Source organism: Vulpes vulpes, chromosome 5, assembly GCF_048418805.1.
Source record: "Vulpes vulpes isolate BD-2025 chromosome 5, VulVul3, whole genome shotgun sequence".
In the NCBI taxonomy this organism is placed as follows: Eukaryota; Metazoa; Chordata; class Mammalia; order Carnivora; family Canidae; genus Vulpes; species Vulpes vulpes.
Window position 1 is genome coordinate 106,292,154 of NC_132784.1, and position 16,176 is coordinate 106,308,329.

Below are 16,176 nucleotides of genomic sequence, written 5' to 3' on the forward strand. Positions count from 1 at the left end.
ACGCAAATAGACATTTCTCCAAAGAAGATCTACAGATGACCAACAGACACATAAAAAGATGCTCAACATCATTCCTCATCAGGGAAATGCCAATCGAAACCACAACAAGATAGCACCTCACACTTGCCCAAATAGCTAAAATCAAAAATACAAGAAACAACAAGTGTTGATGAGGATGTGGTGAAAAGGAACCCTTATGCATGACTGGTGGGAATACAAAAGGGTGCAGCCACTGTGGAACAGTATGGAGGTTCCTCAAACAATGAAAAATAGAATTACCATATGATCCAGTAAGTCCACCCAAAGAATATGAAAATACTAACCCAAAAGGATACATGCATTCACGTGTTTATTTCAGCCTTATTTATAATAGCCAAATTACTGAAACAGCCCAAGCATCCATCAATAGATGAATGGATAAAGAAGTGGTATACATAAACAGTGGAATATCAGCCATAAAACCCCTGAAATCTTGCCATTTACAACAACATGGATGTATAGATCCATCCAACATGGATGGATTCAAAGACTGTGACATTTAAATGAAATAAGCCAGGGAAAGATAAATACCATGATTTCAATTATGTGTGTCATGTGAGAAACAAAACAAGCAAAGGGAAAGAAAAAACAGAAACAAAGAAACTATTAACTATAGAGAACTTATGATTAACAGAGGGTAAGTGGGTAGGGGGATGGGTGAAATAGGAGATGGGGATTAAGGAATACACTTGTGATGAGCACTGGGTGATAGATGGAATTGTTGAACACCTGATTTGGTACACTTGAAGCTAATATAACACTATGTTAATTATACTGGAATTAAAATTTAAAAAGTAAAAATAAACTTATCTGCAAAAAAAAAAGCTTTTAAAAAATGGCAAATATTGCCTATTGGAGAAGCCTAAAAATAGATTATAAGAATGCCTCCCTAGTCTTGCTACGTTCATGCTATGATTCATGTGCCGGATGTTGCTCCTAAAGCAGTTATTTTACAACTATATTACATCAGGACAGCATCTGGCTATAAGCTAAATATTTCAAAGGCTCATGTTTTGTTTGTTTTAAGATTTTATTTATTTGAGAGAAAAACAGAGAGAGAGGGAGCAGGAGTAGGGGGAGGAGCAGAGGGAAAGGGAGAAGCACACACCCCACTGAACAGGGAGGGAGCCTGATGCAGGGCTCAATCCCAGGACCCTGGAATCAGGACCTGAGCTGAATGCAGATACTTAACTGACTGAGCCACCCAGGCATCGCTCAAAGGCTCATGTTTTAACTGTGGTTTCCCACCGCATTTCCTGCACAACCTACTAAAAAAACTGGCATTTCTGAATACATGAGATACTTCTGCTTAGTTTTGAATCTTTTAATGGGGGGGGGGGATAAAGGGGACAAGTCTTTCTTGAAGAGTGAAGCTTCCTTTAAAATCCATTTTCACACTCTTAGCCAACTTCCCTTAAAATTCACAGAAAATTGGGCAGTTCTGGTGGCTCAGTGGTTTAGCGCCGCCTTCAACCCAGGGCCTGATCCTGGAGACTGGGAATCAAGTCCCACGTCAGGTCCCTGCATGGAGCCTGCTTCTCCCTCTGCCTGTGTCTCTGTCCCTCTCTCTGTTATCTCTCATTAATAAATAAATAAATAATCTTAAAATAATAATTCACAGAAAATCAAGGATTACATTAGGATTCTGGGTCTTTACAGAAGCTAGCCAGCTTAAAATATTTTGTTAGTTCACCTCATTTGATATTACCCTTCATTCTTGTTTCATACCACATCTTCAATAATTCTTGCTCTTTACATCAAAAAAAATTCATAAGTGGATCTCTAACCAACTTATATGTCAGAGAAATAAAAAACAAGCAAACTGAAGTAATAAATAATAGTAACAAAAAGCAACTACTTCCCCACAGATTAGCCGCTTGACTTTTCAATGCTGAACTTTATATCTGTTCCTGAAGAGGACTATTGTGAAATGCCCAGAGGAATTGATAACATAAGCATAAAGTGTTGTTTTTATCAAGTTCAATGTTTTGCCTGAATGAAAAAAAAAAACAAAACAGTGACTTAACTTCAACATGTAAAATGTAACTATCTCTCCTTCTGGAGAGAATTTTTTCCCCTGAAGAGATTATATTGGTATAAAAAAGCTACTCAGTCTCTCACTTGATAAATGTTATAGTCATTGAAACATAGGGAAAACACATTTTAATTCAGTCATCAAAAATTAGAGATGTCTTTTTAGGAGTATTTCCAGTGAATAAATTATTCTACCAACAAAAGCTCAAATAAGAAATTCAACTTCTGCTTTCCATAGCTCTTTTTAATTCCAAAAATACCTTATTCTGATTTGCTTCTGAACAGTCTGTCCTCATAAACTCAGTGTTTCTCATATAACAAGAACCGGAAGCTAGAAAGGAAATTGAATCCTGAAGTGGGCAATTAATTTGGCAGTATTTGGTTTTTCCAATGGGAGTATGTCAAGATCAAAAACTAAATGAGAAACTGAAATCACTAAATGTTTGGAAAAGAAAAACTTAATTTAATCTCCATGGTCTAATAAAAGATCTTATTAGCACAGAAACACATTCATTTCCATTCTTCTGAGACAAGACAAAAAATATACTCATTCCTGTGAAGAGCAAGAACCTCTAGAACCTATGATTTGTAAATAATTGAAAAACTTCCGGGGAGCCCTGAGAGGCTCAGCAGTTTGGCACCTGCCTTTGGCTCAGGGAGTGATCCTGGAGTCTTGGGATCGAGTCCCATATCGGGCTCCCTGCATGGGGCCTACTTCTCCCTCTCCCTGTGTCTCTGCCTCTCCCTCTCTCTCTCTGTGTCTCTCATGAATAAATAAATAAAATATTAAGAAAAAAAAAACTTCAACAAATTTTAGCTGGCTCTTCTTGGCCAATGCAAAGAACCCATCATATACCAATAAAAGTAAAAAAATAACAAGAATAGAGAAGCTGCTTAATTTCCTATGGCTCAGAATTATTCATCTTTTTATATTTCTAGGGAAATGGGAAAATAAATTTTGTATTAGCATATTCTTTTCAGCACATAAAAATATGTAGCAATCTAAAATGAGGGCATCCCATTTCAACAAGCAGAGTCTCTTTCTTTCAAATCAATTCATTAAATCAAACTAGATCTTTAAGGGCTCTTTCAGTTCTAGAATTCTAATGACCCCTGTTGTCAAGAAGTGACCTCTCATATCACATAAGAAAGTATGCCCTAATAGACAACTGACAAAATGACAGAACTGAAAATATCTTTAAGCAGAAACGCGATATCCTTCTGCTCTAAGAAGTTTATCAAAATAAACATGCTCCCTTTGCCCAAAAACCTAAGAAATCTTTAGACCCACCTTAACAAAAACAGTACATATAGACAATGAAATTTAATTGCCCTATTCCATTTTCTATTCATTTTGTTTTTCAAAGGAAACCACTAAAGTCAATAATACCTTATGTATATCAGAAAAAAACTTCTGCATCTTTTTTTTTTATCTTTTTTTCCTCTTTTTTTTTTCTGCATCTTTTATAATTGTTTCCTAATGTGTTACTGGTTTATCATAACCAGAGCAGCAGAAAGGGATAAGCACATAAGGTGAGGGTGTGCCATTACAAAATATGCGTGACGGCATGTAAATAATGCTAGCTATTGCTAATTTCTGCATAGTCTAAAGAAGACAATTCAAGACTATTATTTAACCCATTCTAATATTCAACTAGTCTCTGTGAGAAAACTTTATATTTAAATTCTTCCAATACCAGCTTAACTTTGCTATTACCTGCTGCTTCAAAAAAAAAAAAAATACAGATAAAGCCTGACAATAATCTTAAAACAGGAGAACTGTTGTTCACATATCAGAAAAGTAACACTCAAACTAGTAACACAGAGTGTCAACAAATACATGTGTAAAGAGGCATTTCTGTTTAACATAGATAGGAATGAACCTGACCAATTTTTAGAGTAATCTGGCAACTGTAACCAGCATTTAAAATGTGAATTTCTATTATTCAGCAATTCTAATTCTAGAAAAGTACATATAGAAACACCAACATCCTACATAAAGACATGCATAAGGATGCTTACTGCAGCATTTTCTTATAGCAAAAATTTTGGAAATACTCTAAATGTTCGTTGATAGAACAGTTAAATATAGCCTGGTGGAGTCTTCACTGGAACACTGTGCAGCCATTAGAAAAAATTGCCATAGAGTTGCATATACAAACTTGGAAAGATGTTGACATTATATAATTAAGTACACCAAAAAAAGTTTCAGAATATATATTTTACAAAAATGGGACAATATAAAATTAAAAATAAATACCCAAGCAGCAGGTCTGTATGTTTATTGTCTAAGCAGAAAGTCTCAGAAGATTCTCATCACAGCAGCACAACATAACTTTCTTTGGTGACGGAACTGTTCTATATCTGTGCTGTCCAGTAAGGTATTCATTAGGCATATGTAGTCACTGAGCACTTGAAAAGCAGTATGACTAAAGAACTGAATTTATTTCCTATTAAACTTAATTACCACAGTATCACATATGACTAGTGGCTACCATATTGAAGAGCACAGCACTAATATTTTAACACCTAGAAAGTGGGATATGAGTAGCCAGAAGGTGACTTTCATGTCTGATTTTATATACCAAAAAAAAAAAAAAAAAAAAAGTCAATGTGATGAGTAACTATGTCTCTTTTGATCTTCTCTCTTCTGGGCAATTCATATGCGGGACCTAGACTCACATAGTACAAAGGAAAGTAATCTGCGTTTGATCACTGGTTTTTGGTCTTTTTTTCTGGTCTTCTTTCCAAAGGAGAAATTTTTGTAAAATATGTATTCTTTTTTTTTTTTTTTGGTGTACTTAATATATACATACACACACACCATTTTGTTTATCCATTCATTCATCAGTTAACACTTGGGTTACTTTTACTCCTTGGCTTTTGTGAGTAGAACCTCTATGAACACAGGTGTGCAAATATCCCTGAGACATTGCTTTCAGCTCTTTTGGATATGAGGTTGCTGGATTATACAGTAATTTTTTTTTTTTTTAGGAAATTCCATACTGTTTTCCATAGCAGTTACACCATTTTACAATTCTACCAACAGCATAGAGCCCCAATTTCTTCACATCCTTGCCACCAGTTGTTATTTTTTTAATAATAGCCATCATAATGGATATGAAGTGATCTCTCATTATGGTTTTGATTTGCATTTCTCTTATGATAACTGATATTGACCATCTATTCACGGTTTATGATCATTTCTATGACATCTTTGGAAAATGTCTATTCAAGTCCTTTGCCCAGTTTTTAATCAGTTTATTTTACTATTGAGCTGTAGCTCAGTTCAGCTCTTTATATATCGTGGATACTAGTCCTTTATCAGATACATGATTTACAAATATTTTCTCCCATTCTGTAGGTTGCCTTTTTACTGTTGATCCTATCCTTTGATTCACAGATATTTTAAAGTTTGATATACTCCCATTTGCCTGTTTTTGCTTTCATTGCCTATACCTTGTGTTATAGCCAAGAACTCGTTATGAAGTCCAATGTCATGAAGCTTCCCCCTATGTTTTCTTCTAAGCATTTACAATTTTAGGTGTTACGTTTAAGTCTTTAATCCATTTTGAGTTAATTTTTGTATAGAAGACGAAGGTCCAAATTCATTCTTTTGTTTATGGATATGTAGTTTTCCCAATACCATTTGCTGAAGAAACTGCCCTTTTTTCCCACTGAGTGGTCTTGGTACTCTTGTCAAAGATCATTTAACCATATATGCAAAGGTTTATTTCCAGACTCTAGCCTACTGGTCTATTTGTCTGTCTTTATGCCAGTACCAGTTCGATTACTTTGATTTGATGGTTTTGATTACTGCAGTTTTTGTAATGTTTGAAATCAAGAAGTATGAGTCCTCCAACTTTTTTTTTTCAAAATTGCTTTCACTATTCAGATACCAAGTCTCATTTTTCATGTGTGCTATGACAAAAAAAAAAAAAAAAAAAAAAAAAAGGTTGGGAATGACTGAGACTTATAGAATATTATCTTCAAACTTTTTGTTTATATACACCCCAAGAGGTTTTCAATGGTATGTATCCCTTGCACAAATGTCATTTCTGATGTACAATAAACATTGACAATTTAATATAAATGTATACATCCTTTTAAATTTATTCACATTTTACGTATAAGGGAATGATAGACACCATGTTAAAAAATTGTTCTCTAAAAGTAATTTTAATAAATCCTCTTTTCTCCATAAATTCTTATTTCCATTCCATTTCCTCCAGAGTGCTACTCTAATGTAATATTAATATATTTTTATGATTAATCCAAAAATTTCTCTACAAAAACATGAACTGAGAAAAGTTTTCCTGTAATAACTCCACATATTAAAATGTTTCTTCTTGGGACGCCTGGGTAGCTCAGCGGTTGAGCCTTTGGCTCAGGGTGTGATCCTGGAGTCCCAAGATCAAGTCCCACATTGGGCCTCCTGCATGGGGCCTGCTTTTCCCTCTGCCTATGTCTCTTCCCCTCTCTCTCTCTTTCTCTCTCTCTCTCTGTCTCTCATGAATAAATAAAACCTTCAAAAACATTTTTTTCTTGACCTATTATAATTATTATTAGAAACTGATAACTGAGAATAACATACATATATCACAAATTTTGATGACAATTAAACATAAATAGCAAAAATTATTAGGAAATGTCCCAATGAGATGGATTGGGGAGTTCATAGTCCCTTGAGTAAAAGAGAAGTGTTTGTTTGTTTTTTAAACACCTTGGAATAATAATATTCAGAATGTGTGAAAGGTGAGCCTTTATTTAGTAACGTGCGAGGAGGGCAGGATAGAAAAGTAGGTACTTTCATAAAAGTATTTGTAAATTAACTTACTTAAAACTATCTGTTCCCAAGTAACCCTTAGGCAAATTTCCATGCAACTCCAAAATACTCTTAATTTCCATCTGACAACCCTGCTACTGTATAAAATTTAAGTTCCTGACAATCCCTGCAGCTTCACCTCTTACCGTACCCCACTCTCACAAAATTTTCTACTTGCAGTTTTCTAAACTCCATCTGTTCACATCCCTTGCCTGACCACTTTCTCTCCACCTGACAAGCATCTATTAAACAATTAAGACAAAAAAAAACCAATTAAGACTTAGTGAAGATGACATTTCCTCTAAGACAACTTCCCCGAGTCCCCCATGTAGAATGAACATTCCTTCCATCTCTGTCATGTGCCAAATTATAGGACAACACTTTTTTTTTTTTTTAGGACAACACTTTTAATGCTCCTTTTACATACTTATTTCCTTTATTGACTGAATGTTCCTTGAGGATAGGGACCTATTTTATTCACCCTTTAAGACTACTTTGTGCCTAGTACATAGGAAGTACTCATCAAACATTAGCTCCATGAAAAAATTAACTACTCATGTCTCAATTTCCTCATGACAAATTTTATCTGTGAGAGCCTCTTCCAATCTTAAATTGCTAATAAAATCCACTAAATCCATAAATTTCTGGAAATTCCTATAAATGTTCTACTTTCAGATTATGTCTTTTCTCCCAGTAGGATCTCAAACAAGAGAAAGGATTTTTCATGAAGCCTTTAAAAAATGGGTATTTTATGCCATTTGTATTATCCCATCATGTAAAGTTGACCCCATGACTTTAGGTTACCCTAAAAAGCACACTTTGCTCAGTGATTGTATAAAAATATGACTTTAATTGATGACTCCAATGTAATTCCCTGCATGCTTTATCTTCAGTCTTTCTGGTAAAAGACGCAAGAAGGGAAGTTGTCTTACTTGTTTAGTATGTCACTAGGAAATTATTTTATTACCAGGTAAATTATAGGATCCACAATATTGTAACATCCAAATTACCTCCAAATATTCTGATTCTCCCTCTCTGTACATGTATTTCTTTTTTTGCCCAACTCAATTTTAAATATCAGAAAGTTCTGGTCAAAACTCCAGTCTCGCTGGAGATTATGACACTGTAGTTTATGTGCGGACCCCTAATACTACCCACCTCTGAAATTTCAAAATATGAGACCAAATATTTTGTCTGAAATAGCATCTGTTGAGTAGAAACAATTATTAATAGTTATCACTAGTGTAAACATTGGAAAATAGTAGGGTTCAAGATCTCTTTTAAAGCCATAGAAAATAGATTCATTTCATAATTGAGGATACAAAGTAACAAAGTCATAATGTTATTCTCTGACAATTCAAATGTGGAAGAGAGTAGTATTGAGTTCTGGGTCCCCAGGTACCAGGTATCATTAGGTCTATGCCAGCTGTCCACATTAAAATAAAAGAATTACTAAACTAATAAGCCTTCCAGATTATCATAATTGTTGCTTTGGCTTTATATATCCTCTAGAAATGAGCTAAGAAATTAAAACTATATAAGCTAGGAAAATAAAATGTTCTCATGAATTGCTTCCCAATAATCATTTATAACAAATAAAGTGAAGCCAAGCAAGGCCAAACACCATCAGCAGGTTAAGGCAGGTCCCACCTGCTCAGTTCAGGTTGGACAGTGTTAAGGCAGGTCCCACTTGCTCAGTTCAGGTTGTCTTAATGAAGAGCTCTTTACAATACCTGGTGTTTTGTTTGGGGGGGGTGGGGGTGCAGGGAGAAAGACCTGCAGTGATTATGGAAATCCATAGCCCTAGTCGTCCCAAGAATTCCAACAAAATTATCAACAGTAGGATGGCATATTTTGATGATCTTTACTTGTAAATCAAAGCACTATTTTAGCTGTAAAATATCAGTTTGGCAAAGGGGCTCCCTGGTTAAGATGTTCTTTCTCCATTTATTTTCTACTTGAATTGATGATAGCCCCAATAACACTAACATACACAAACCTCAGAATTTGACTTAAAAGGGTGATAAATTAAATCACACTTGTAAACCTATAAGCATATTGCAAATAATCCAGATGCTTGGTGGTATGACTACATATCTCCAACTGCCTGGATTGAGTTCGTATCGTTAGACTAGCCTTCACTGTGTGACCTTGGACAATTATTCAACCTGTATGTGCCTAAATTTTAGCATCTATAATTACGTCATACACTATGGTATGCACTGGCCACATCCGGCTATTGACACACTTGCGGATTTTAATTAATTTAAGCTCAAATTAAGTAAAATTAAAAATTCAGTTCCTTAGTAGCACTTGCTACATTTCAAGGGCTCAACAGCCAGATGTGGCTAGAGGCTACCATACTGGATAGCACAGACCTAGTAATAGAAATAAGACAATATGGCTGGGAGTAACAAATGTGATCAAGGGAGCAGGAACAACTATGTTAGATTAGGTGATGAGAAAAGGCCTCCATGAGATGTTGGCATTTGAGGGGAGACTCGACTAACAAGATGCAGCTAGAATGCAAAGATCTGCATACAGCATCCAAAGCAGAGATAAGAGCAAGGGCAAAGGCCTCAAACACAAATAAGCTTGACTGGTTTAACAACAAACTGTGTGTGAAGCACAAAAAATAAGGGGAGAGTAGCATGAGTTGCAAGAAGTGGCAGGAGGCAGGACGTCAAGGGCCTTTAAAACAATATAAGAACTTTGGAACTTCTATTAAGCGCAATACAGAGTTATAAAGGGGCATGTTATGACCTAAATTGCCTTTAAATGTTCATTCTGTTTTTGAGAAATAATTACAAGAAACCAAGAGTGGAAGCTGGAAGATCTATATGACAGGCCTGGTGCCATTGCCCATGTAAACGAAGAGCAGGGGAGTGGCAGGGGGATAGAGAAAACCTGTTGTTTCCTCTACATCCTCTGTCCTATATCTATTATCCTTCACACCTGGCTCCTTGAAAAAGTCAACTTCCTTTTTTTAGCTCCTCAATAGCCTGTAAATATGCTTTCTGCCTCCACCAATGCACAGAGACTGTCCTAAGGCCCCAGTCACCTCCACCTTCCTAAAACCAGTGGGCACTTTTGCACCCTTACCTCAGCTGACCTCAGCTGCATCTGCAGCTGCTGACCGCTCTTCCCCTTCATCAAATCTTCTCCTCTCTCCACTCCTGGGCATTGCTCTCACCTGGTTTTCCTCTTTCTCAGGCTTCTTCCCATTAACCTCTACACGACTCTTATACACCAGGCTCCTCTAAGGGTGCATATCCAGTACTCACTTCTCTGCATAATCTTTGAGACTGAACTGACACTTTTGGCTGGCAACTCCCAAACTAACACCTCTGGCTGGGGATCCTTACTAAGTTTTAGACCTCTAGGTCTAGTGTTTGACTGGACCCCTCACTTTGACATACCACAAACATTTCACATGCAAAAGGGTCCAAATATCTCCTTCACACTCTCATTAAACACCCTTGCCCAAGCCAAGGGCATTCTCAACTCTCTCACTCATCACCAGATCTTCACGAGGTCCTGTACAGATTCTATCTCCTTGATAGCTTTCCAACCCATCTCTTCCTCTCAAGTCCTGCTGAAGCTACCTGAGTTCCGGCTCACGTTGCTTCTTGAGGGACTGCAACACCCTCCCCCCCTCCAATTTCCCTGCTTCCCATCTCACCACACCGCGACCAAAGTACCTAACAGGTATCCAAACACTTTGATGAATAGAAGTACAAACCTGCCCATGTCCTTTCTCTGCTGAGAAGCCTTTCTAAGACATCCCACTGCTTCCACAGGCTTCTCGTGATCAAACACCTTTATAGCCACAGCTCTCCTACATCCTCCTCTTCAGCCAAGCGGCAATTCTTAGTTTTCTAAATGTCACGTCATCTCAGGCCTCTCTTCCTCGGCACATTCTATCACGTGTCCCCGTGTATCTAACCAACCACTACTTCAAAGGTGGGCTTGAGTATCACCACTGCAAGGAGTGTCTGCTAGTGCCAGATACGTATACATATATGTACAGGTGTGTATATACACACATATGTGTATATACATACGTGTATGTACGTATGCATGCATATACATGTGTATGTGTGCATATATATGTGTGTATATATATCACACCGAATGGTTGCTGTTAAATTGTCCCAGTAAACTTTAGCTCCAAGAGGGCAGAGACCACCAGCCTCATTTGATCTGCAGCCCTACTTGATGGGCACAGATTTGGGATCTTCTACTCACAGGGCACGGAGCATAGCCGGTGGACCTCTCCTCACCATCCCACTACAGCACAAAACGACAGCACTGTACCACAGAACCGAGTTTCCTTCAGGTGGGAGATGCGAAGAAGAAACCAGTAAACTGCACAACGCACACCCCTTCCACAGGGGAAATGTGGAAGATTCTGAGAAACTAAGCCATATCTCATACACCAGACTTGGGGTCGGATACTACCTGGGCTGGGGCTTGTTTAACACGCTTTTGATGATAATCACAGGTGGCAGGCGTCTCGTCTCCCTAAAGGAAATCAACTTTTCCGGGCCCTCGCACCTTAATTTTGGTTCCTGCTGTAGATTCGCGCTCACTTCCTGGCAGGTTTTCCTTATTTGGGAGACGCTTACTCACCACCTCAGGAGTCACTCACTTGTCAATCGTTTATTCTGTACATCTGCATGGATGGGGGGAGGGGAAGGGGCTGGAAGACGGGAGACTGGGCGGTGAGCAACACTTTCTCGGGAGGGAGGGCGACACAAGGCCCCAGTCCCAGGCTCGCAGCGGGGAGGCGGGGGCTGTACCGGGGGCAGCGCTGACAGCTGGCAAGGCTCGGGAGGGAGGATGCGACCGCGGGGCCGGCGGGCTGGAGGGGGGCGGGGGGGTGGGCAGGGGGGCGGGGGGCGGGGAGCGGGGTCGGCAGAGGCGACCGGAAGCGCGGCGCGGTTCTGACCAGAGGGCGAGCGGCTGAGGAGAAGGCTGGGCGACAGGAGGACGGCACGGACGCCGCCAGGGCGGACGGAGCTGTAGGACGAGGAGGGCCGGGGATCCTCGCGCGGGGGGACGAGGGGCCCCGCGCCCGCCGAACAGCGGCCGCGGCGGGGCGGGGCGGGGGACGGGAGCGGCAGGCGGGGGGCACTTACTGGGGTCCCTCCGCACGGCGCCGCTGGGGGTCTCCTCCCGCAGGTGAGGGAAGAGGAAGTCCCGGGCGGCCTGGAGGTCCTGGAAGTAGCAGAACTGGACAATGGAGCAAGCCATGGCTCCGGGAACCCCGGCCGGGCGCCCACCTCGCCTCCCCTCACCACGCCCTGCCGCTCCCCCACCGCCGCCCCTCGGCTCCCACAGCCGAGCCCGCACTGCTTCTCGCCGCGCAGGGGCGGGGACTCCAAACCGGAAGCTGTCAGCGCGCGCCGGCCCGCCGCCCCGGGGAGCTGCGCATGCGCGGGCCGACCCAGGCGCCCCCGGGGGGGGCGGGGCGGGCGAGGTCCGAGTCACGTGACCGGCGGCGGCCGCCCGGGGAGCCCGCGTCGACGTGGAGGCTGCGCGCCTGCACCCGGGAACGAGCCCTGTTCGTCGTTCTGGCTTTGAGCCACGGTGACCTCATGGGACGTCGTGCACGCCAGCCCTGGAGTCGTTTGGCACGATCCTGCTGTTCCGGGGAAGGAGCCCTGTTACGGTGTCGCGCAAGCATCGGAGTTTGCAGCGGTGACGTCCTCGTCTGGAAATCCGCTCCGGTCGGACCGACTCCTACCTGCTCGCGCTGTGAATCCCCGTAGTACTCTGCACGCCCCGCTGTAGTACGCGGTGTGCTGCGGTGTCTTCAAGTCTTCGACGTTCAGTTGGCTTTTCATTCATGCCGACGTTCATGCCTCCATTCAGCAACTGTGGGTTGCTGGTCTTTCCTACGCCCGCCGCGCGAGGCGCTGAGTATGAAGCAGAGAATAAAAGAGACGAGATACTTTGTTCCCACGGAGCCAGAATGTCAGGAGCAGACAGGTAGTAAGCGGCTAATTACTCCTCTCTTTTAGCTGAAATCGTTGACAGTGCCAGGAAGGGAAGAAGTACAGAGTGTTGAGACCGGACAAGACAGGGGACCCTTACCTGGTGGTGGTTTTTCTGTTGGGGTGCAGGTGGAGGGCTGCCACTGCCAGAATCAGGAACGGACTCTGCTGTAGACACCTGGGGGTCGGGACCTCGTTTAACTCCTCTTTACATCCCCACTATCCAGCATTAGGACCTGGCAGGTCCTGCTTCGTAAATAGTTACCGAAGGAGTAAATGGAACGGAGTGTCTACCTAAAGTCAATAGAGTGGCCCGCTTCTTTTACAAGGCACTTCATTAAAAAAAAAAAAAAAAAAAAAGATTTTATTTATTTGTTCATGAGAAATAGAGAGAGAGAGAGAGAGAGTCAGAGACACAGGCAGAGGGAGAAGCAGGCCCCATGCAGGGAGCCCGACGTGGGACTGGATCCCGTGCCTCCAGGATCACACCCTGGGCTGAAGGCAGGTGCTCAACCGCTGAGCCACCCGGGTGTCCCTAGCACTCTATATTCTATAAAGTATTTCTCTGTACATTGGTTGGGTAGTCACAATGCCATCTTGAAACACTGTGTCTCATTTCACTTTTTAATTTTTTTTTTAATATTTTAATTTATTCATGAGAGACTCGCAGAGAGAGCGAGAGAGAGAGGCAGAAGGAGAAGCAGAAGCAGATGGGTACTCATCCCAGGACCTCAGGATCACGACCTGGGCTAAAGTCAGACGCTCAACCACTGAGCCACCCAGGTGCCCCTCTCAGTTTCTTAAATAGATTTATATAAGTGTCACCGAGAAGACTCTTGAAGTACATTTACGTTATTTTTTCTAAAACCAAAAGGGAATGATTTTAATGTTAGCGCAAAGCACTGTAGGCACTCCCATGCTTCCCGAAACCACTTCCCAAAGTCATCATCCAGTTTGTATGACAGAAAATGGGAGGAAAATTTGTGGCGGGCAAATAGATGAAGTCCAGAGCATTCATGTCTGTCAGGCCTCGGTACACACTGAGTCCTAATAATATAATTTAGTGCCCAGGTTCCTACTCCATTAATTCCTTTTTCTAGAGTAGACTGGTTTTCACAAATTAGATGGTCTCTGTTATCAGGTTAACAGGATCACCTGTAAAGTACATGGTTGGATTAAATGTGCTATAAGGTTCCTTAAACATCAGTGACCTATAATTCTGTGATGCAAGCTTGCAGAAAAGGCAAGCTTTCGATGCTTCTGTTTCCTATCCAGAAAAAAAAAAAGCATGCTTCCTCAGATCATCCCGTCCTGGTAATTAAACCCCCAAAATATGGCACCAGTACCAAACTAGAATAAGGTTTAAATTTATATTCCTAGCTTTAGAGGATGAACAAAGAACACGTGATACTTTTTGGAAGGATACAATGTCATTCCTTGAAAACCATTCAAGTTCCTATTCAGGTAAATGCATTTTGTGGAAGAAACTGCCCTTGGCTGATTCAGCTGGCCTTTGTTCTGCCCTGAGGCATTCATATATCTCCTGTGTTGTGGCCATTGAATTTCATTACTGCAGGGTTTCAATGGCGAAGTCCCTGACTTCCTTCCAAGTGGTATTGAAAAGGCTCATTCATGAGTGTTTTGAAGGACTTTAGATACCCTTCACAGAAATTACAACACTTTCATGAACTGAACTCTTCCCCCAGGAAGTTGTAAAGCTGCAGGGAGATGCCTCTGGAGCTCTGCTGCCATGGTTTCTGAGAGTGTGGGAGGGTTGTGTTAGACAGTGAACATCACTAACCACACAGTCACAAGGAAGCACATTGCAGAAAATGTGCAGGCTTTACACGTCCCAGAATAGATCCTGTCTCTCTGAGGTATGAGTTCGGAAGCTGGGAAAAGCACCAAAATAATCCAAATTTTGTGACCAAAATAATCACAGGGGGGTGCTAAATGAACTCCCTAGAATCCATTATTGTGAGAGCGCTGGTAACTGTTGTTAAGAGAGAGGTGCTTCCTGAACATGGTCAGCAGCAGGTCCTTGCCCATCTTTAACAGCAGCCTGACTCTGCAGGTGCTGGGATCCGGGATGGGAGGCAAAGAATAAAGGAAAGAATAGTGGTCCTGGAGTCGGGAGACCGTGGGTCTATCTCAGAGAGACCACAAATAAGTCAGATGAACTTGGGCAATGCATGTCATCTTCCAGGGCCTTTGTGTTTTCACCAACAAAATGAAGAGAATGGACTCTAAAGTCTGTCTCAGGGATGCATGGTTCTCGTAAGAAACTGAGAGGGAAAAGGTCTCAGAGTTGGAGTTGCTTAGAAGGCAGAATTTAGGTAGCTGCCCCAATAAGAGGCATGGGTGGACAGGAGTGAATGTGAGAGCACTGAGCATCTCTAAGTGGAATGAAGGAGAGCGGGGAATGATGATAGATGGACACTGAAAGCTTACCTCCTTGTGCAGAAGGCCACTCTTGAACTGAAGCGTGAGCTAAACTAGTTTTTACTCAATAAACATCTGCAGCAGATAACATCTTATTATACTGAAGGTGATGTGAGCATAGTGAGGTGATAAGCAACAGGCCTCCAGAGACTTCCTACCTAACCGGGAAACGACCACAAATGACTCTAACAAAAAGCAGAGTGTGATGACTGATGTGGATGACTATTGGTACTCCTAAAGGGCTGTGGCAGAAAAAAGGAGAAATCAAGTTTGATTGGTAGGCTTGTCCTGTGGAAACGGAGTGGTGAGGAAGAGGTATGAAAGCTGATAAACAGATTGTTCCAGATTATGGGGAATCTCAACGTCCCCATACTACAATCTGAATTTTATTCTATATACAAGGTGTAGCCAATTGAAGATATTTTTAGAAGAGGTAGGACATGATGAGTAGCAGTATGTGGCATGGTTAAAGGGAGAGACCACCTCAAGATCCCATTAAAATATTCTAAATAAGAAATAGTGACAGTGGAAAGTCAATTCAGCTCTAGAGGCCAAATCAGTGGATTTTTAGTATATGATTAGATATAGGGAGTAGGGAGGGAAGATGAGAGCCAAAACGACTGATGTTCAAGCGTATTGGGTAGGGCAGCCTGGGTGGCTCAGTGTTTAAGGGTCTGCCTTCAGCTCAGGATGTGATCCTGGAGTCCTGGGATCGAATCCCATATTGGGTTCCCTGCATGGAGCCTGCTTCTCCCTCTGCCTGTGTCTGTGTGTGTCTCTTCTAAATAAATAAAATCTTTTTTTTTTTTTTTAAAGTACATTGTGTAAAGAACTATG

The 16,176-nt window shown here is 41.3% G+C and overlaps 2 protein-coding genes across 8 annotated transcripts in view; one reads left to right on the forward strand and one right to left on the reverse strand.

Moving 5' to 3' along the window:
• RAB3GAP2 (RAB3 GTPase activating non-catalytic protein subunit 2) overlaps positions 1-12,311 on the reverse strand; it is a 98,762-nt gene extending 86,451 nt beyond the window's left edge. For all 4 annotated transcript variants that reach the window (XM_072759555.1, XM_025991300.2, XM_025991299.2 and 1 more), the window contains exon 1: positions 12,040-12,311. In XM_072759555.1, coding sequence (XP_072615656.1) covers positions 12,040-12,154 — 115 coding nt within the window. In that variant the 5' untranslated portion in view covers positions 12,155-12,311. The remainder of the gene's footprint in view (positions 1-12,039) is intronic.
• A 58-nt stretch (positions 12,312-12,369) lies between these two features.
• MARK1 (microtubule affinity regulating kinase 1) overlaps positions 12,370-16,176 on the forward strand; it is a 319,041-nt gene continuing 315,234 nt past the window's right edge. For 2 of the 4 annotated variants that reach the window (XM_072759558.1, XM_072759560.1), the window contains exon 1: positions 12,370-12,892. The gene's annotated coding sequence lies outside the window, so the exon portion shown is untranslated. The remainder of the gene's footprint in view (positions 12,893-16,176) is intronic. The other 2 variants (XM_072759559.1, XM_072759561.1) reach the window with 1 other exon arrangement.